The following is a 23,173-nucleotide window of genomic DNA, read 5'->3' as shown; positions in this document are numbered from 1 at the left end:
ATCTAGTAGAACTTTTCTCTGAAGCTGTCATGTTACTTTTTTTTGTCACCAGAATGACATCTGCTAACAGATGCATTGTGTAAGTTAAACCGTTTCACAGATGTGATGTTCAGCAAAGGGGACTGCTGAGTTGTATGACAAGATTGTGAAGCACTAAAGAATGCTGGGGCTTTTCCCTAGTAAAGGCAATCTCCAAGCTATTTTGAGGATAAGAAAAGAAAAATGCAGATGACATAATGGATGCTGTCTTTTGCATAAACCGTTAAGACAGAAAAGGCTCCTATAAGGATTGGCCAATTACTGTCTGGTCGGAGAAATTCTGAGAGAAAAACATCCATGCAAATCTTTAAGGTTCTAGAGGTAGATAAAGAGAGGTAGATGTGACATTTTTGAGCAAGAAATACTTGTCATTCCTCAAGTTGCAGGCAAAAGATGAATGTATACAAATTGATCGGCTGGCTTCCATCACCCAGAATCCTCTTCCCAATTCCAGAGCCATTCCTTCATCTCAGTCCAAAGCCCTGTACTGTGAATCTTTCCATCCACATTTTTTAGTCATATTCAGAATTAGGGAACAAGGAGAGGACGATTTTTGCTGATTCTGAACACCCAACAACAGGTTCATTTGACCTCAGTAACATCAAGGGCACTTTCTGTTGTTATCCTCGCTGTTTTTAAATTGTTTAACAAGAAAGGTCATAGGCAAGGTTTCAGTAATAGTATTGCAGTGAGTCTTTGGAAATTAAGCTTCATTGTGGACTGTGCAGTGGTCACTGAACTATACGATCTCAGTCCTCCTGCAGATCTGGTACATTGTTAAGTGACTTTTTAGAATGTATTAGGCAGTTTTATTTTAAAACTCTTAGATCCACAATGTTGGTGTTGTTTTTTGTTTATTTAATAACATGTTTTATTCCTCCTCCCTCTGTACACTGCTGTGTTTGCAGAATAAGCACGGAGGAAACTAAATTTATTCTGGATCAGACATTTAGCATTAAATTACTACTAGGTGATCTAGCTGTCTCTTCCCTCAGAAGTTGCTTTCTCATTTCAATTATTTTAAAAAATATCCCCAAAGATTTAGTTAGAGATCAGTCATGTGATTCTTTGGGCTGTGCTGTGACCTACGTTGACAATACAAATCAGGTAACTAGGGCATTTATCTGGCATATTCATGAGGTTCAATTAAAATAGAGTCCTTGATAAAGGTACAAGGAGCCATCAGATCTACTGTTGCATTCCTTTGGTTCTATTTAAAAGGGAAAAATCCTCAGGCATAATGTTATGGCTCATCTCACCTCAGTTCCCTTTGTTGATTTACACTAGAGTTAGGTATTTCATCACAGAATAGCTTGTCTTTCACATATGCAAGTAAGATACTCATTAAGTACTGCACTTCTATGGTACCTATCCAGTTATTAGTCTAACTTCTCAGAAATGTATAAGTTATAAATACAGGCAGCATATGATAATACTGCAAGGTTTATATAATTTAAGTATAAATTTTAATCTCAATCCTGACTACACAACCATCTTTCAGTGGAAAACACAAGTGTTCCTTTTAAATTTTGTTAATTGCACCCTTCATCCGGATAAAAATAAGACATTTAATATGGGCTATAGGAGTATGAGGGGAGTATGAGGGGGGGGGGGTTCTCAGTATTCTTTGGTTTGGATCTACTGGACCCCCAACATTTCAGAATTCTGGAGAAAAAACAAATTCAAATACAGGTAAAGTATTTGGATCCAGGCTTTTTCATAAATCCTGAATGTTGGGGACTTTGATAAACCAATATCAAAAAATGGCAAGAAAAATAGTAGTACAAAGCCATTAAAAACAGCTGAGAGGGAGCTCAACTGGGGCTCTGTTGGACAGTCCATTTAAACCAGATGGCCCAAAAGAACTGCACAAAAAGCAGATCTCACAGGGCAAAATTTACCAGACTGCCCCACAGAGCACAATAAGCAGCTGATAGCCTTGCAGGGGGATATTACCGCCTAATGAAGACACTGACAACCATAATTTGGGATAAAATATTTGGTCACAGTCTTTATTCAACGTAGAGCGTGGCAAGCATCGGAAGAGAATCATGCCATCTTGTGGTTACCCTACCATAAGGAAGCTCACCACAGCCTGCCTCTCAACGGTTTGCCTTGGCTATCCAGCCCCAAAACCCAGACATAATGGCAGGCTGAAACAGGGGGGAGGCACCATGGAGTGACTCCTCTGGGCACCAGCCTCTGTTGGGTTCTCCTGCCCCCCGGAAATGCTAGCCTTCAATCAGGCTCTGCATCCACACAGCCCCTTAAGGAGGCCCCCAAATCTAGCTTGGCCTCCCCAAATTTGATCCTTCCCACGCTCCACTTTTGTAGGCTGTGACAATGAATCTAACATCAACAAAACGTCCAACAATTCATAAACGGGGGGGGGGAGGGGGGTTTTGCGTCTCTGGGCACCATGAAGGGGAGAAAGAGGCCAAAGAATATCAGGCCATCCGTTTAACAGACGCCCGGTTTGGCCACACCCCCTGTTGCCATGCCAACACACACAATGCTCAGAGGATGCCAGGGCTGGGAGATCTCTCCAACCAGCCAGGTCCCTGTCGGCGTTCCTCCCCCGCAGCGGCAATGGCCCCCTTTAGATGAGTCTTGGGGGCTTTTTCTGTGGGGAGAAATCTCCTCATAGGCTCATCTGGGGTCTGATGGAAACTACCCATCAGAGCTCACTCAGTTCTTCCCACAGGCTCTGTTGGGGTTCTGCTGGACAGCCCAGTTTAAACATGACTGAAGAAGAAGAAGAAGAGTTGGTTCTTATATGCCGCTTTTCCCTACCCGAAGGAGGCTCAAAGCGGCTTACAGTCGCCTTCCCATTCCTCTCCCCACAACAGACACCCTGTGGGGTGGGTGAGGCTGAGAGATCGCTGATATCACTGCTCGGTCAGAACAGTTTTATCAGTACTGTGGCGAGCCCATGGTCACTCAGCTGGTTGCATGTGGGGAGCGCAGAATCGAACCTGGCATGCCAGATTAGAAGTCCGCACTCCTAACCACTACACCAAACTGGCTCTCAACCGACTGCCCAACAGAGCGTGCCAAGGAGCTGATCCTGAGGTCTCTCCCTGCCGCAATTTAAGATAAGCATTTAGTCAACAGCAATATGTAGCACAACGATTCTTTTATGTAAAACAATCAACAGGTGGGTCCCCCATTTTGGGGGGCTTGTAGGCACCTTTAAAATTCTGATAAAGGGTAGAAGAAGAAGAGTTCTTATATGCCACTTTTCTCTACCACTTTTCTCTACCCGGCAGGGGCGCAAACGCGCATTGCAGCAGTCCGTGCATGTGCGTTTGCGCCACCGCCATGCCGGCAGCTGCAGCTTTCCCTCCCGGCCCCTCCGGGCCGCCAGAAAATCGGCCGCTAAAGTGGCCGATTAGCTTGCGTCTCGGCAAGCTTCTCTTCCCTCCCCTCCCGAAATAAGAAGCTTGCCGGGCCGCAAGCTAATCGGCCGCTTTGGCGGCCGATTTGCTCGCGGCCTGGCGAGCTTCTCGCTTCGGGGGGGAGGGAAGAAGGAGCCGCGGCCCGGCGCCAAGGCCTTCGCGTCCCGGCACCGGGCCGCGGGCCGCGGGTTGGGGACCACTGTCCTAGAGCACTCAGATAATCTGTTCACTACATTCACATTCAAGCAACTCTTTTTAGAAGTTACCCATGTCACCCCTAAATTGTCCATAATCACGTTTAAAATATAGCAAACGAGGTAATTTCCAGCATATTGATTTAAAAACAGCACAGAAAGCATTTTGCAAGCATGTTGAGTTTTTATCTGCCATGAACAAATGAACTCCAAATGAAATGGTAATTCTTTGTTAATCTCTTTGCGCTTTCAAGGTCAAGTTGCAAAACAAGAGACCAGGCTTTAACCATTCATGGAAGCTTCCCAATCACAATATGTTGGCACATAAAAGAGAGATCCTACATTTTCCAGACCATAGTTCCACCCATGTTCTACAAAGTTCTGGCCTAATTATATTTGCTACCACAAGCATGAGTATGTTTGGCCAGATGTTTCTAAGCCACTGCTGAACAGCAGAGTTAAATTTTATTTTTTTCCCCTAACTGATCAGAAATCAAGCCTCTTATGAAGAGTCACAAAGAGACACATCTTTTTCTGTAACCACAATATATTACTAGTTCTTTGGTTACAAGATAGTTTCAAAAACAATCCCAACTGCAAGATCTAAGAAGGAATGGATAACTGAAAAGATTTAACATGGTTAAGAATTTGGCAAGACCTGAAATAGACATCTTGGGGTCTTGACCACATTTGATCTTGTGTCAAAGTATCTCCAGAATACCAACAGGGACCACCCTGAGGAGTATGAGATAAGGTTTTCATAGTTACATGCTGCAGAGGAACCCTCAAATTAACCTCAGTGTACCCAAACATTCATATTATATCAGCACTTTGAGAGAGTAGCCATATCCCCATGCTAGGCTTATTTCTCCCAAAATAAAACTTCAGGAGACTTCCATGAGCTTTAAAGCACCCAAAATTTTAGGAGCAAATGCATCCTATTGTTCAGATGACTTTATTTTGTACTATCAAAACCTCTAAATGACTGTACTTTGTACAACTATTGCATCTGTTGGATAATTTTAATCTAAAATTAAGTAAAATCATAGAATTCAAAGGAATAGATGATATAGATATAGATATAGATATAGATATAGATATAGATATAGATATAGATATAGATATAGATATGAGCCTCTTGTGGCGCAGAGTGGTAAGGCAGCCGTCTGACAGCTTTGCCCATGAGGCTGGAAGTTCAATCCCAGCAGCCGGCTCAAGGTTGACTCAACCTTCCATCTTTCCGAGGTCGGTAAAATGAGTACCCAGCTTGCTGGGGGGTAAACGGTAATGACTGGGAAAGGCACTGGCAAGCCACCCCGTATTGAGTCTACCAAGAAAACGCTAGAGGGCGTCACCCCAAGGGTCAGACATGACTCGGTGCTTGCACAGGGGATACCTTTACCTTATAGATATAGATAGATATAGATATAGATATAGATATAGATATAGATATAGATATAGATATAGATATAGATATAGATATAGATATAGATATAGATATAGATATAGATAGTTGTTGTTATTGTTACAATACTGCCAGTAGTCTGCTTAGTAAGTTTTTAATAAATTCTGTTTCTGCAGCACACCAGCCTAAGAATCCTTATCCAATTTAAATTTTACAAAATGAAGATCCATATGTCGGAGCAAAGTTACTTTGCTCAATGGATTGAATATATATGCTACTTCTCTTTCCTGTGAAGAAATCTTCCGCAGCTACTCTGGACTTTTTCATGTTTGTTTGTATTCAGTTTCTTTTCTTTGTTGTCAAAGAAAGACAAATTCCTGTGGAAAATTTGACAGTAGTGGCACCATCCTATAATCTACTAAATCCTTTTTTGAATTGATTTTGGTAGATTAATGCCTACTTGTAGATTCTCTTCTTGTACAATGTATGCAACATGTTTTAATGAAGTAACTTGTGGTATCTGAATGAAAATCTCCCCAAACATAATAGCTTTGAAAGTAATACACCATCATCACTAAAAAGGTGAGGTGTCAAAACACTCGTCCCCTGACATAAACATGGGCCAGCTGACACTGCATAAAATAAAGTTATACTTTTTGAATGGACCAGAGATGTGTGGAAATTTTTCATCAATAGGATTTAAATATACCAAGAGGCTATTCTGATGTACTGTATTTGCCGGCGTATAAGACGACTGGGCGTATAAGACGACCCCCCAACATTTCCACTCAAAATATAGAGTTTGTTACATTACATTACAGTACTATGGGCCACTATGGGCAGCTATGTCTATCCCAACTGAAGTACACCCGGCGTATAGGACAACCCCCCCACTTGGATGCATGTTTTTCAGGGGGGGGAAGTAGTCTTATATGCCAGCAAATACTGTATATAAATGTTTATGAGAACCCACAGGGTCTATTTCCCTCTTAACTGTTTCCCAAAATGCACTGCAATCTTCATTCAAATTTCTCTTGCCAGGCAAGAATGCAGGAATCCTACTCTACAAATACAGCTTTTTGCTTTGGCTTCCAACATTATTTGTTAATTCAGACAGCAACAATGTGAGTTTATTTGAGAGGTTAGTTGCTCACATTTCTCATCTAACTCACAATCAGCAAAGGTATGAATACCAAGTAAGGCCATTTGGACTTAGTGTTCTAATGAAACTCGACAATCACACAAAATTGAATACAAATTGTGGAATTACACCCCTTTCATTTTATCTTCTTTCTCTGCTTTTTTGATGCTACCAAACAAAACATGAAAGCATCACTTAGCCAATATTGGGAAGACATTACTTTCTGTTATTCCATGGCTGTAGTAAGATGTTGCCTATGTTCCCTGAAAAAAGGCGAGCAGCTTTGATGACTTTATACAAAAATGAATTGTCCAGATAAAGTTAAAAAGTTTTCCTGTAAACTAAAAAACACATTAACTGTAACATACAGTGAAAACTGCTTATAAAATGGCTTTCAACCTTAGAAAATAAGGTGTATAATCTTTTATTATAGCACTTTTATTATAGCACTGAACACTCTATGGGTACGTGTCAATCTATAGGTTTTTAAAGTCATGTTAAAGAAGTGTCTTGAGATATTATGGCATGCTTTCAAAATAATGGAAATGTCAACTATTCACATGATGTTCATATTATCCCTAATTAATATAAATTACATCTAATTTAACCTCTACTTAAATGTATTGCTGCCCAAAATAAGGATCCTCATTTTTATGAGTAATTATTATTACTGATGCATCAACACAATTATTTAAATTCAACATATGCAGAGGCAGAACACAGCATTTACGGGGGGGGGGGGGTCCTTCCTTGTTCCACCCCTAATTATTGTGGTTTGAGTTCTTCCACATTCTTTCTCTAAACTCTGTGGCTTTTTAAAGATTCATTATCTCATTTGCGGCTCCTGACTGACATACAGATACTAATTAGAAAACAAAGTTACCTGTAGTTAACCTGTGCAGATAACTTGGAAGACTGGAATACTAGGGAAACTTTAATATTATTTTACCAGAGTGTTTTGCAATTATCACATGGTCACCCTCATGGATAGAAATTTCTTTTCATTTTAAGCTATCACTGTCCATGGAAACATTTCTTACCAACTAACGGCAACAAATGCTTCTGAGATCAGTCTAGATTTATTCAGTTCATGTAAACTTGTATGGACAGGTGAAGTACTAATAATCAAGGGAAGCTAAAAAGAAAAATACCTTTTGTTCCATTAATAGGTAAGGCATTTAAGAAATAATAAAATATTTCTCAGACAGGAATAACTACCTGAGACAATTGGATATACTATAACTGAAGTTGTATGAAGTGATCTTCAATAAGTAGTGCCACATTTTACGGCATTTCAGAATCAGAAAGTTTTCATTCCACTACCACACTCCCGGAAAAACCTACCAGATTTATCTTTTAACTAGAAAGTAAGCCCGCTGTGTTGTAAATACAGCGGGCGCTAGCTAGCATAGTGTGGGGGTTCGGGCGGCTCTCCGCCTGGATGTGGGGGCCTCCGCAGTGGAGGCTGGCTGTGGGGCGCTGGCTAGCCTACCCCCCATGGATCCGCAAGGGCCCCCAGCCACCGCTGGCGAGGTTCCGAGCTGGGTTGGTGGAAAGGAGCAGTCTGCGATGCGGCAGCCCTGCTCCTTTCGCGGGCAGCCTCTCCGCAGGTAAGGGCAATATTCCTGCGGCGGGAAAGAAGCAGGGCGGCTGTGGCTGCAATGCAGCAGCCCTGCTCCTTTCCCGGTGCCTTCGCGGCTCCTGATTGGGCCCCTCAGAGTTTTTATCCCGGACAGGTCCCACCCTAACTCCTCCCCAGGAGCCCTTACCCTTTTATTTAATCCGCTCCGCAGATGAACTACTGACAAATGGTCTCTACACTCACATCAGTAGTGGGAGATGAAAGCAGATCTGGTGCTCAAAACTTACTAAAATCAAAGGGCTTAGAATGGAGGAACTCTACATAGGATTACTTCATTAATATGGTTGCCCATGTAGAAGCATATATCCTTGCATATGCTACCTATCCATTTAGAATACAAAAAGAGTACATGAGTCAACTTGATAGGCCCAAAGTGCCCTATGGTGTGTGTGTATATATTGTAATTACATAGCAGATTCTACACTTTTGGGGTAGACAGTACATTAATTGAAGATATATTCTTATCCTCACAGACAAAAGTGTACAGACTGATGTTACATTTGCATGATGCAGCACTGTGTTTCCTAAGTTTGATCTTCCGCTTAACTTAATGCAGACTATTATAAAGACAGTTTGCCTGATGCACCCATATTTTTAAAAGAGACTATAATGTCTCCAGTGGTACAGTATATTATTAGCAGCTTTTTAGTGGCTTTTCCCCCGTATCGTATAATGTAAGGCAAATTATGTAAAACATACCAAACCAGTTATTCTGGAAGCTGTCGCTCGCTTGCTATAAACAATCAGTTTCCACAGAGTAGGGGAAAAACCCCATCAGACAGATTAGAATTTTGCATCTTAAAATTCCTGTGGAAATCAGGTGCATTTTAAGCATCAGGTTTGATTATTTAATCAGGCAACTTGCATTTTGCCCTGGCTAATTTAGAAAGCTTATAATATTTTACTCATAAAATAATTGTGCACCTGTTGTGATGGAAACCTATTTAAACAAATCTTAATAAGTATTACAATTTTCTCTAAACATAAGCAAGCTTGCTGATCACTTAGTTCAAGCTATAAAGCAATGCAGTAAAAGCTGGTAACAGTATTATTTTGATCTATAGCTCGACAAGAATTGTTATGCGCACATTAGTACATGCTGGCCAGCAATAGCTGATGCCAAGTACTGCATCAAGTTAGAAAATATTTACCTGAAGATTTGATTAATCACATACATATTTTTATCCTGTCATTCCCTCCACAAGAGGGACCCCAGGTCTCTTACAATAAAACATATCCTTCCATACAATATATCCATATCCATTCTCCACATGATATATAAAATAAAACAAATAAAACCTACAGCTTGTTGTAGTAAAGAGTGTTGGCTTCTAATGTGGCAAGTTGAGTTTGTTTCCCTGCTCCTCCACATGCATTAGCTGGGTGAACTTGGACTAGTCGCAGTTCTGGTAGAACTGTTCTCACAGAGCAGTAATATCAGGGATCTCTCAGCCTCACCTACCCCATAGGGTGTCTATTGTGGGGAGAGGAAGGGAAGTTGATTGAAAGCCACTTTGAGACCCCTTCTGATAGTAAAAAGTGGGGTATGAAAACCAAATTTTCTTCTTCCTATGAAACCTTCCAACATTTTGTACTTAGCGCCTTTTTGCAGTCATTTTGTTGTGGTACCCATTATCTGTTCTGAAAATTCTTCAAATGCCCACTAGTTCAACATTGTTACATTTCTTACAGAATGTTGTAGATTCCTGTAAAAAAACCCAAGATCTATTAGTTGTTATCATTAATGATGACTGAATTCCAATATTACCGTATATACTCACATAAGCCGAGTTTTCCAGAGCAGTTTTTAGCACTTAAATAAAGACCTCCTCGGCTTATATGCGGGTAATTGATTAACTACCCCCAACCAGCTATTTGCAGCATTGCATTTGCAACCTCAGTTCTCTGCAAATGAGCTAGTGACCTCCATTTAACCTTTGCCTTCTGCAAAGATCTTAAGAACTAAGCTCTTTGCAAGTGAGCTAATTGCTCCCAGCTAACCATTGCCCTCTGCAAATATCTTGAAAGCTAACTCTGGCAGATTGTAGGACATCAATGCTTTGACTGAAGGATTCTGATATTTCCCCCCCCTTCTTTTCCTAATAACTTCTTCCAAACTATTATTTTGGTTTCTGTGGGTGGGGTGGTTTGGGTTTTGGGGTGTGCTTTGGGATTTACTGTTTTTTCAGTGTTTCTTCTTTTATCTGTGGAGCAGTATTGTTTGCCTTTTCTTCTTGAGGTTGCTTCTTTTAAAAGTTGATTTTTACAGTTCTTTCTTTCAGGGTTTTGTTCTGGGGGGCACTGTAGCCCCCAGTTTGGTAGCTGTTGTACTTGTTGTAGTAGGTTGCCAACTTTGGGTACTATTGTTCTGCTCTGGTTTGCTGGCCTGGGGGGCACTGTTTGGTTCTCCTGCCAGAGCTGTTCTCACAGAGCAGTTCTGTCAGTGCTCTCTCAGGGTGTCTGGCATCAAGAGAGGAAGGGAAGGCAATTTTACACCTCTTTGAGACTCCTTTGGTCAGTGAAAAGCGGGGTACAAAAACCAGCAGCTATTCATCCTCTTGACTTTTCTGTATTTGTTGGGAGGGAGGCTGGATGGGAAAGCCTGTGATGATTGAGCATGGATTAAACGCTTAGGCCACCCTGTAAATTTACCAGTAGCCTGCTGCATTTCCCACCCTTGGCTTATATGCAAGTCAATATTTTGCCCAGATTTTGTGGTAAAATTAAGCGCCTCAGCTTATATGGGGGTCGACTTATATGCAAGTATATACGGTATGTGAATATCACTTTCTGATGAGGTTGATAGAAACTACTGTTTTTCTTGGGCTTCTCAATTCAATTAAGAGGCCAATAATCCTACAATATCTTTCAACTCCAGCTGGAAAAAATAGCTGGAAAATACTGGGAATTTTATTTGCAAAACAAATTATGAATTATGCTTTATATTCACTCCATTGGTTACCAACCCCACCATTACAAAGATAAGGTTCTTAGTTTATGACATTAGAATCTGGTAAAGAAGGATGAGTGTCATTGGAAAGACAACGTGAATATTTCCAGTATGAAAGCAGTACAGAATAACTTTACTGAAGCATGGAGTAAGGCTTTTGAGGCTTGGATATTTGTTATAAAACCCCTCTCAGCTCAAAAGTAAATATCATTGGCTATAGTCAAGGTTCAATTAAGTTACAGAAACACTTCATTAAAAGAGATAATCTGCCGGAAACCCTATTATCCTGTTTAGAAAACCTGAAACTTTTTCTGGGGAACTAGTGAACTTGGAAATTGCTACTGACAGGATTATTTAGAGTTCAGGAAAGGCAACATATAAAAAATCCTGAATAAAATACACTATTAGAGAATTTTGGAACAGTGAAAATTAGAGACAGAATGTGATCTTGATCAACTGTCTCCTAATCGTTGTTCTGAAAGCTGATTGCTTTCTCTGTAAATCCATACATCTTACAGCTAATTTTGAACTTGGCCTCAGAGTGTGGTTCAAATGGGAGCACAGGGAGAGGTTTCTGCAAACAGACAATTACAGTCATCTTCACAGGCCCTAGTTTTGAGTGCTCCCTGCATCTGAGGCTAGACAGGTCGCAAACCAAGAAGAGACAATATCAGTCATAGCACTAGAATTGTAGAATTTCATCTCTAGCAAGACTCAGCCATTCCTCTTAATCATAGTTTTTTTTCCAACAAATAAAGACTTTTTTGCCATCAGGATACCCTTAGTGACTTTTGTGTTTCTTTTGTCTGTTGCTCTATGCATATTGTTTATTAAATTGATTTATAATCTGTCTGACTTTCTAACTGCATTGAGTGCCCTAACTGGGTTGAAAGATAGCATAAAAATATTTTAAATACATATCCCTTCCCTTTAAGGACTCAGTTTCCAACACTGAGACATTTATCTGCAACTGATTTTTCCCATAACCAGCCTCCTTTATTGTTGATGTACTACCCTATGGATTATTTGGATTGACCAAATTTCTGTTAGTGCACTTCAGAATGACAAAAGTATCATGCTATGGTTGGAATATGGAACTATCAAGTATTTTAAATGGTTTGTCTGGTTGAAAAAAAATGCTGATGTTATTTAATAGGTGTGTTCTGCAAGGCTGTTTGTTACTTGGAACATCAAGTTGTTTTGTCTAAGTACAGTTACCCAGATAGCCAAAACTGAGGGGAATCAGAAGAAGAAGAATTGGTTCTTATATGCTGCTTTTCTCTACTAGAAAGAGTCTGAAAGTGAATTACAATCACCTTCCCTTTCCTCTCTTTACAACAGACACCCTGTGAGGTAGGTGAAGCTGAGAGAGCCCTTATATATATATATATATATATATATATATATATATATATATATATATATATATATATATATATATATATATATATATATATATATATATATATATATATATATATATATATATATATATATATATATCAGGGCTCTCTCAGCTTCATATATATACACACACACACACACACACATTCAGTTTTACATGTACGATTATACTGTAGATCAATACTACAAAATTAGACCGTTTATTCCATACGGACATTGAAATAAATTCAGTACTAAAGATAATTTTATGTCCTACATTATATTACTAATCAGTACTTGTTAGTATGCCTTCGGGGGTTTTCCTCTGTTCAGTATTTATGCTGATTTCTGAAACTGAAACCAACTAATCTTTTTCCTATACATTGATTTTTTTAACCCTAACTGTTAACAATTATTCTAACATATCCCAACACCTTAGACCTTAATCACAGAGCACGGGGGGGGGGGGGGGTTGCTTGTAGTTTCTGTTTGAGTTTTAATTAAGAAATCCTTGTGTCTCCAACCCTGAGCTGTATTTTTAATTGCTCATATGTATATCATGTCAACTTCAAAAGAAGCAAAAGACATTTATAACAGAGAGCACAAAGTAGAGCTTTGATATGTCTACAACCATACAAAGTGGCATAATTTAAAATATAGGGGTTCTCCTGTGATATACAAGCCATATATATTTATAAAGTAGGCTGCTATATAAACTTATGGTATGTCAAAAGGCCTGTTAGCACTGTTCGATAAATAATCTCAATGTACCTTTAATAAACCATAAGAAAACTAATATGGTATTAGCTACAGCTTTCCATAGGCCACAGTGTTCCCATGTTAGGGAAGCCAGGTTATTGATGGGGACAGGGGATTTCCTGTCCCTCGCCCCCATTTCCTGCCACTGCTCTGTTGGATGGGGAAAACTACTATTGGAGCAATGGCTTACATCGCTTCCAGGGAAACCCAGGTGTAATATCAATCTACGCTAGGAATCACTATAAACTCTATGCTAAAACTATAATGGTTCAAGTCATTCCTAGAGTGGGCTGATGCTACATCCATGGAAGTAACATAATGCCATTTCCCTGCCCCCTGACTTCTGCAGGTAGCCAGCTGGCAACAATATCTGTGCATTCTGTGTATTCTATGCCAACCTTCTGACTACGTTTCCCTTTCTGAATTCTTAATACACACATAGGTAATAATTACCCTCTTTTAAACCTTCCTCTAAAACCAAGAGACAGCATTTACAATAAGAACATATAACAATCACCGAATGGTCACCAATCCTGCGCATTATTATAATATGTACATAGCACCAGTCTTCATATTTCTCTTCCCCCAGCTACTGAAAAAGAAGCAGCCATTCTACCACACACCATTAGCATGAAACCTGATATGGGTCAAGGAATATGCACAATGATTTTACAGTGGGACAAGCAGATTTTCTCTGTCAAGCTGTAAAAATCTCTAAACCAACATGAGCCTCAATTTCTACTATCTACATTTAGACTACTGAATTTACAAATCATACACATAAGCCATTAAAAAAAAACTAAAGGCCAATATAAGCAATGGTATACCAATAAAGGTTAATGAAGGAACGCATTAATGTAATATAAACAAAAGTATGAAGTATATGAGAAATCAAAAGAATGTATTCAAGTAACAGATTCATACAATGCAAGCACATTTTTGAAGTGAGCAAAGCTATTCACATCAATCAATGTCTATCCCCAAAATAGCGCATGCTGTACAAAGGAAGACTGCATGTGACATTTGAGCCACAATGCCTATAAATATAGATTATGTTCCAGTAGTGTCCTCCTCCAGAAATGGAAGACAGAATACTTCACACAGTAGACAGTGGCACATAAGCTATTCATCCATGGATTTGCTAGAACAATCTTGACTCCTGGAGATAACACATCATGGACAGGCTTATGTTACTTAGAGACTGACCTTGTATATTTGATCTTGAAAGGCCTGTGTATTGAGAAAAACCACTGCAGGTTATTTCAATGGGAGAAGAGCAAGACATATGCAGAATTCTGCTAAAAAAAGATTTCTGATGACATATCTTTAAGGAGCGGGAGGAATAAAGGAGTAAGGGCAAGTGGGGAGGAGTTAGGACGGGCCCTGTCCGGGATAAAAACTCGGAGGGCCCAATCAGGAGCCGTGAAGCGGCTCCTGATTGGGCCCTCTGAGTGTCACTCGAGGGCCAAGCAGCCAATGGGGAGCCGCGCAAAGCGTGGCTCCCTATTGGCTGGTTGGCCCAGCCTCGCCTGGGCCAGCCGGGAAGTTGCCGCTCAAAGGAAGAAGACTTCCCCAGCGGTAAGTCCTCCGGCCGGCTTCCCCTCGCCCAGGGAGCCTTCTGCTGTGCCCTGGGGCAGGCTCACCTGCCCTTGGGCCCGGCAGAAGGCCACAAAGCCCACTCCCGCCGTCCCGAGCCTTCTGCCAGGCCCTGGGGCAGCCGAGCCTGCTCCTGGGCCCGGCAGTAGGCCGCAGAGCCCACCACCCCCGTCCCGAGCCTTCTGCGAGGCCCTGGTGCAGCCGAGACTGCTCCTGGGCCCGGCAGTAGGCTGCAGAGCCCACCGCCCACGTCCCGAGCCTTCTCCCGGGCCCTGGGGCAGCCAAGCCTGCCCCTGGGCCCAGCAGAAGGTCCCAAGGCCACCTACCTTACTCTGTTCCTCCCTTCCTCCCAGCATTCCCTTTCTCCTTCCCTTCCTCCCAGCATTCCCTTTGTTTTTCCCATTCTCCCTTCCTCCCTCTCTTCCATCTGCCTCTTTCTGGCTACCTGTTTCTCTCCCTCTTCTTCTGTCTCTATCTTCCTCCCTTTCTTTCTGTCTTTCTGTCTCTCTCCTTTTCCTCCTTCCTTCGCCCCATCCCTCCACCCACCCATCATGCTAGGGCCCGCTGTATTTTGCCCACAACGGGCTTAATATCTAGTAAAACAATAAAACTAAAACCAAGCTATTTATGGTGATACATGGCATCACCCTGCTGACATTTGATTGGAAGAGATCTAGGAGAGGAATACAAGGAGCAGCCCCCAAAATGTCATAGAATAACAGAGCCTTTTTCTTTTTAAAAAATACTAAACCACGTGATTTTGGCATGTGAAATTACCAACAGTGATATTTCCATAAAAACTACTTTTCATTAGTTAATCATGACTATAATTCAATGACCTGCTTAGATTCAGGAAAGAAACTTGTTTCTGCTAAGTGAATTTTTTAAGATTTATCTTTAATCAGTTAACCCAGACCACCGCTCCTTGCTTTTTGAAGCCCACTCAATTAAAAGGAAGAAAAAACAAACAGATAGCCCATAACATGAGACAGAGACACTAAATTTTGTAGCCTGCAGGAACCTATAGAATTCTCACCCAGCTAGTGGAGACAATACAGATGTCTGTGCCTTAGGGCATATCAGTACAGATTTAAGTATGAATGCCAGTCCCTGGATGGGACTTGGGGAACCTCTGGAATTATAGCTCATCTCCAGACTAAAGAGACCAGTTCCCATGGAAAAAATGGATGCTTTCGAGAACAGGCACCATAGCATTATAGTCCACTGAGGTCCCTCCCCACCCCAAATCCCACCCACTCCTGGCTCCACCCCCAAAGTCTCCCACAACTGGGAACCTTAGGTCACAACTACAAAATAGCTGCCATAAGGTTAATTGATATTGATCACAAGAAGCACAGCCAGCCAGAAAGGCCCCACTTGGCCCTGCACAGTTTATAAAAACACTTGGAGAGTGCCATAAGGGATGTTGGTGGATGCAATGGCACCCAAGGGCATCATGTTGTTGACCCCTGGCATGAAGACTTGATGTTGGAGGACCCACGTAAGTCAACAAAACTGTTTCCATAGTTCTTTGGATTTTCACAGTTGTGATCATGCAACTCCTATCCAATCAAACTCAAAAACCATTACCAAGATTTAATATGTAGATCTAAGACTCTCAGCATCTGGCCCAGATGTTACAGTTTGGGGGCATAATAATCTGAGAAGACCTCCACACATTCACAGATTTAAAAAATGGACATATAAATTTAAATAAAAGAACATGCAGTTGCCATTCATTTCACTGGGACCTCCTAAGAACCAGTTCCTGGGGAATACAATGTACATCTTTGAACAAAGGAACATACCAGAAAAAAACAAATATTTTATTTTCAAGAAGGCAGCCATGTTGGTCTGAAGCTGTGGAACAAATGTTGAGTCCAGTAGCACCTTTAAAACCAACAAAGTTTTATTCTAAGTATGAGCCTTCATATGCATGCAGAGTCATTTCTTACATTTGCCTTATCAACACTATAACAAACAGAATTTTTAAAATTATAACAACCATTAAATGCCCATATTAAGACAAAATGCATGTTTTGAAGCTGTAACTTTTTAAAAAATCTTCTCTATAATTCTAGCAATTGCCAATGTGTGATACTGGCATGACTGCCTTTTCTCTTTTCCTGGCACCCTTCCCCATAACTCAGATGCCAATCTTGAAGCAGAAGGGCACTTTTTCAAAGGGAGAGTATGTGCTTCATTTATCCTCAAGAACGTCTTTCTTCTAAAGTAAACAACTCCTCAGTAACAGTTGGTGCAAAGAACAGCTCTTCCTCACCGAACCACACCTCTTACAATCAGCATTCTTTTTTTCTAAAAGCTTAGTCTTATGGTTTTGCTTCATTGAACTGTTCCAAACAATCACTAAATAATCCTTATTGAAGGAGCAAGTATTGTTACTAAACAAAAATGAAACAATTAAATCAAAATACTTAAACTTCCTAATTTCCAAACAATATATCAAACAAAAAAAATTCTGTTCAACTTCTCTTGAAGTACACTGCTAAAGCAGACAAGGGCTTATTCTGAAGGACTTTGAGAACTTTAACCTAAGGTGACATCCAGGAAGTAGGTATATGCTCTTGACTAGACACATTGGCTAGCAAATGGAAGTGTGGGAGATATCCTGTAGAAATATAGGCAACTTTCTCCCAAAATAGCTCTAGTTCCTAGCTGCCATATTCACTACAGAAGATTGTTTTCATGTGCAGATTGAACATCTTACATGGCTTCTTCAACAGACCTTGCCAGCCAACTGAAGTAAGATAGTAGAGGCTAAAATATTATTTGCAGTATTCAGTGATGCCAAGAGAGAGCAACAAATGATATACATTTCGACACGCAAAATGCATGAATAGCTTCTGCACCCAAAAAAATATTCACTCCATTTTAAGAACAGAATTTACATTAATATTCTTGAGAATTCCAAGAGTTCATCAGTTGGAGGCTTGTGCATTATTTTAAAACATGTTTAAAGACTGTTTTTTCAAATTAAAATATGTCTGTGTTATTTGGTACCTTTGATTTCTCCAAGGAGTTCACTTGAGTTTAATCTTTCCATTTTCTCCTTCCAGTCTTTAGAAAGTAGCTTTTCCATGCAAGACGAATCTATTGGGGGAGGTGAGAGAAACAATTAACATAGTATCATATACAGTATATGAAAGTAAAGTCAGATTTTTGAGCACTTGCACAAAGTGTTTTGAATGGCATGGTTCCCGCACTTATAATTGGTTGCATCCCATGATCTGTCATTGGAAGACAATAACAATATTTGCTGCACATCCCTCCCCATAGCAGTCCAACCTCACCCTGCAAAAATCTGTTCCCATGACTGCAGGACCTGCATGAATTAATAGTTATATGGATCCAGAAGCAAAAGTATGAAAGGGAAAGGGACAAAAAAAAAATCACTGTGGCAACTTCTGTCATTGCTGACAAAATAAAAGAGCAATTTTTCTCTTTTGATCTCAGCCTACCTGACTATTGCTCCCATAACAATCCTGTGACTGGGTTTTTTCCCTGGGTTGAAAAAAACTACTGGGGAGAGGGGAGCACAAGATTTATGCACAATCTTGCAGTCACTGTTGTATACAATGCAATATTTGTACTAAAAATGAAACATGTGGTTGTTTGTCCTTTATGTTTTGACTGGAATAACAGATCAGAGAAAAATTCCCTAATTCACTCAGATTAATATACACTATCCATAGAACTTGGACTGCCTCTTGTTAGACCCAGTTAACCAGTTGTCACAAGGGATCATAGTGGTAAATAAAGAGAGTTTCAAGGAAGAGTGGCTTGAGTCTATTCAACACGGTTTGGGTTCCCCTGAAAAACTCCTTTACTATTGGTAACAAACTCTCTCTAATAATTATTATCATCATATTACCTCCACTTCTTAGCAACAGAAAATAAAGGCCTTCGATCTCCCTTCCTCATCAATACATTCCTTAGTTCAGAGACACCTCCTAAATTATGAGGAAGCTCACAAAAGAATATGGTCTTGGCTGATTAAGGTGCAACTAAACTGATATCCAAGTGTCTTCAGGCAATTTGTGGAATGACTTCAATGAGCCAAAGCCGACTTTACCTAATGGATAAAGCATTATTCTTCATAAGCAGACTACATAATTTATATCTGACAAAGATGTACATTAGTACAACAAACACGAGAGGGCAGAAAACCCAGTGTGCTGGGCTACTCAGCAATGCCTCACCTGATGGGGCATGACATACCCTTGGGCCCAACAGCAAGGCTCACTTAGATTGAGCAGGGAAGGGCCAGTAGTCAGGGTAGCCTCAGCAACAGGGCAGCTTTGACAGTCTGCTCCAGGGAGAGTCAGAAAGTGTGAAGGCTGAGCAAGCCTGGAGGGGAGAATAATGGCTCTCTGAGCTCTGGTGGTTTAAGGCAGGGCATAGCTACAGATTGCTGCAGTGGCTGGCTAAGGAATAGGGAACAGAGAAAAGGAGAGGGCAGCTTAGTTCATGTACTAGGTTTAAGCTGAGATTCTAGGGGTTTTTTGGAGGGGCAGCATGGAACAGGGGTTACTGTGGGTGGGCAGGTAGTTGTGAATCTCCTGCACTCTGCAGATGACTCTGGGGGTACCTTCCAACTCTATGATTCTATTAGTCTATGGGGCTCTAAAAGGAAGAAAGGGGGAAATGACAGGAGGCCGGGTAGAGGAGAAGGGGTAAGCAGGTTGTAGAACTTCTCCCCTCTAATACAGTGTAATAATGAGATGAGTGAACATATCCACACCTTGAATTAAATGACGTGTGTAAGAAAACAGAAACTTTGCTGGTGCTTTCAAGACCCATGGACCACAGGTATGATGTTCCCCATCCACAAATGGTGTTACATTCAGCAATCCAAGAAGTAGGTCTAATGAGGGATAAATAATTTCTGTAGTATTCTAGAGGTGTAATTGTGCTAACATCTCCCCATACTGTAATCATAAACTTTTGACTACAGGGGACAGGATAGGGCAACATCTACATGTGTACAAATTATACATGCATGTAGCCTGCTGTGATGATTTTTTCAAAAGCTTAGAATGCTGTGTAAACAGGTAAAGGACTCTTGAGGGTTAATTCTTCACAGAGCCAGAGAGCTATGAGTGACAGGCTGTTCTAAGAGGTCTGATTGCTTAGCATCAGTGGAACACAGACAGACATCTGAACTGCATGCTGAGGATTCAGGTCTGATTTTAACCTGAGCTGAAAAGAGCTCAGTACTGACAGGTTCAGAATTCAGACTGGACTGAGAACAGTTTAACACAGACAGGAGAACTAGTGGAAGTTGGTAAGGATGAGAGGGTAGTTAGATGGAGACTTTTATTCAGGTCAAGGAAAGGGGATAGATCTTCTAGTGAAAGGAGAATTTCCCTGCCCAGTCAAACAGGGAGCTAGCTGCAAAGAGTGCAGAGGAGTCTGGTCTGGTGCAGTTAGAGACTGCCTATAGAAACCTTTAAGTTAAAAACACAAGATAAGTACTGGTGTTTCAAGAGAAGGGTTTTAGGTACTGGAAAACATGTACCAGCCTTCTGGAAACCAAGAGTCAGAGAATGCTAAAGAAAGTGTGCTGGAGTATTTGGACAACACTGGAACAAAAGCCTCTTATTTTAAGTAACTGTGAATAGCTTAAGAAACTCTCATTAGCTAGAAGTATATGAACTAAAGCCTGTGCATGATTCTACTTCAGAGTTATCTATATTGAGTTACTGCAGGGATTTGACCCCTAAGTTCACCTGAACTTTCCCCTCTATGTTGAATAAAATATTTTGTTAATTTGGAATATAAAAATCTTCTTGAGTGTCATTTAAGTCGTATGAGTTAGAGGGCTCCCATTCCTTCTCTCGGGTTCCTGGGCTGAACAGCCAAAAATTATACTTTGATAGGGGGAACAGCCAGAATTCTTCAGGAAAGGGGAACACAGATCACTAGAGTGGCTCAGTCTCAGGAGGGAAAGAAAAACAGAGGGAAAATCTTGACTCTAATTGAGGGAAGTGGACAGGGGCCGACATACCAGCTATCAAATAAACATGCATGAGGAAGGTGAGAAGAGAACATTAATTTGCAAGAGAAGTTTAACCCAGCATGCTTAATCTTCCCCTTTTTTGTGTGTTAACAAAGGTATGTCGCCCAGTATAAATAGAGGTGAACATAGAATGCACCAAGCACTTTCCTTTGGTTTGCATTACAGTAAAAAGTTTCAGGAAAGTCTGGCCATCTGTTTAAGAAATGTAAAAGTTCTTTGAAACACAGTTTTAAATCATTAAATAGATGAAGGGGCTCAGCCCTAGAAGTCTGACAAAATATATTCATGCAGGTTTAAAAAGTAAAACCAAGAATGTTACATGCCAGACAACTATATTATATATTGTCATTTTATCACAATAAAGGTTAAAGTACAACCTTTAAGCAAGTTAAGACTCCAGCACTGTTTAAGCGCCTTTGGAAAGACAACACAGCTTGTGTATTTTCCCCCAAGTAATATTTTAGTAGGAAAGCCAATTTACTAATTATATCCTTTCAGAAGAGAGACAAAATTAAGAAGCTCTAAGTTGCAATAGGCAGCATTAAAATACTTGTTACACATTTAGAACAAATAATTTAATTTTAACAATTAACAGCCTTTATTACTTTTATGAGCTTTGGCCAGATAATAGAAGAATCAACAAATAACCATCAATTACCAATAGAACATTATAATTTGTCCTCTTCTATGATATCATCAGTTTAAAAAGATGTCTCTCTTGTGCCCTGCCAAAATTTCAAGCCCTTATCCCTATAAAAATGAATCATGTTGGCTTTATTTTGATATTTAACAGAAGTTCCAAATAAAATATTTTAGCTGGAAGACTTTTTTCTCAGTTTATGGCAAAAAGTATAAGAGAACGGTAGAATGAAGAAGCCATGAGACTACTGATTGTCAAACAACTTTTTATTTTTAGAGGAGATTTGGTAATCAGAAAAAACGATTTTTTAAAATGATTAAACCAGAATGTCCATGAATATGTATAAAGACAATCTGGCCATTTTCCATCAATAATGCAAACAAATCACTGTAGCATTCATTTTCTCTATCAACTAAAGGAAACACACATATTCAGACAATTCTACTATTGTATATTTCCATGGATTGTGCTGTGGCCAATGGAAGGATTGTGTTTGGGCAAGACAGAAATCAAGAAATTGTACATTCAGCTAAAATGTACTTTCAAAGTGCTTTCATGTACTTTCATGTTGCATGAATGAGGAACCAGAAACAAATCTCACATGGTTACCTATCCTGAAGATATTTCTTGTAAAAACACTGAAATGAAAAATATGACCCTCTCATACAACAGATTTAAAGAAACGCATTCTGGCTCAAGAGTAAAGTCTAGAATGTAAAATTTGACACATAATAGTGGCACCAATGTAATCCATACCACACTTAAATGGGCCACAAGTAGAAAGCCAGAATTAGAATGAATACATACAAACCATGCATGATGGTTCTAGATGAAAAAAAGCAGTGAAGCCAATGAAATACACAAAATACATATTTAGACACTATTTTGTATTCATACTACCTAAAGGACACCAATTCCATTTTACAGCTGAAGATCACTAAGACATAGTGCAATAGTTAACTACCTCAATATCAATCAATTTTTTTTAAGTTGTCTCTAAGCCAGTCAGCAAACCCATTCAAACAGCACAAGTAGCAGTCTGCAGAAGGAATGGTGAAATCCACGACACGGATGTCTTTAAATCTTCCGAACTACATAGTTAGATAGCCACTATTTAAAAAGAAATTTCTAAATTGGAATATAATATCAGATGTCAAGTGAAAGGTATATTACCATATTATTAACCCTTTGATGTTTTAACTTATGTTCTGAATAATACACTTTTTAAAGAGAAACTGGAGGACCTAATCCTGAAGTAGTATATGGAGTACTGTAGAATTCAAAATTACAGAACATGTCATTGTTTTCTGTATCCCTATGTTGAATCAGTAGCCCACAGCACACTGAAAACCAAGTAATGTTCCAAAACAACTATGCTCCTTTCAGATGATAATGCTTGCATTCACTTCATTATTTGACCATATTCATATGGAATTAGAATTTAATAGTCCCCAAAAGTACACTGAATTACTTGTATGTATGATTATCACATTGCCCAACTTGTTTATTGTTGAGACCCACCTTTATGGCATCAGGACACAATATCTCTATGAAAAAGAAACTGTCAAAATATGATGAGGGAAGGAACTCCACAACACTTTTAACCTAGAAAGTAAGCCCCTGATTTTTTAAAAAGATGAAAATAATGTCTCCCTGCTCAGAAGGCATGGTGAAAACAATTAACATTTGTCCACAAGGTAATCAATCAGTGTTGGAATGAAAAGAATCCTTGACTACTGATGAAGAACAAGTGTGCTAACTATCACAGGCAAAACCTTCTAACTAAATGAAAGTCATCTTGATCCTATCATAGGTAGGCTCTCTCCCTTCCCTTCTCTTTCTCACCCTCTACAATCTCCAGCCTCATGACCTTCAACAAATGAGCAAACCCAGTTCAACCTTGTCTAAATACTTCATCTTCATCTTCAAATGGCCTGCATGTAGGGAGGTTAGGTTACTTTTTGCATTACTTTCTTTGACACAGAT

At 40.0% G+C, this 23,173-nt stretch overlaps 1 protein-coding gene across 28 annotated transcripts in view; it reads right to left on the bottom strand.

The window, feature by feature from the left end:
* Window positions 1-23,173, bottom strand: part of SOX6 (SRY-box transcription factor 6) — a 607,104-nt gene that overhangs the window by 248,810 nt on the left and 335,121 nt on the right. For all 28 annotated transcript variants that reach the window (XM_077321651.1, XM_077321668.1, XM_077321671.1 and 25 more), the window contains one exon: window positions 17,529-17,618. In XM_077321651.1, the coding sequence (XP_077177766.1) occupies window positions 17,529-17,618 (90 nt within the window). The remainder of the gene's footprint in view (window positions 1-17,528; window positions 17,619-23,173) is intronic.

This window comes from Paroedura picta, chromosome 2 (genome assembly GCF_049243985.1).
Source record: "Paroedura picta isolate Pp20150507F chromosome 2, Ppicta_v3.0, whole genome shotgun sequence".
NCBI classification, from domain to species: domain Eukaryota; kingdom Metazoa; phylum Chordata; class Lepidosauria; order Squamata; family Gekkonidae; genus Paroedura; species Paroedura picta.
Note: the sequence above shows the minus strand (reverse complement) of the source record. Positions and strands in the feature narration are given on the sequence as shown.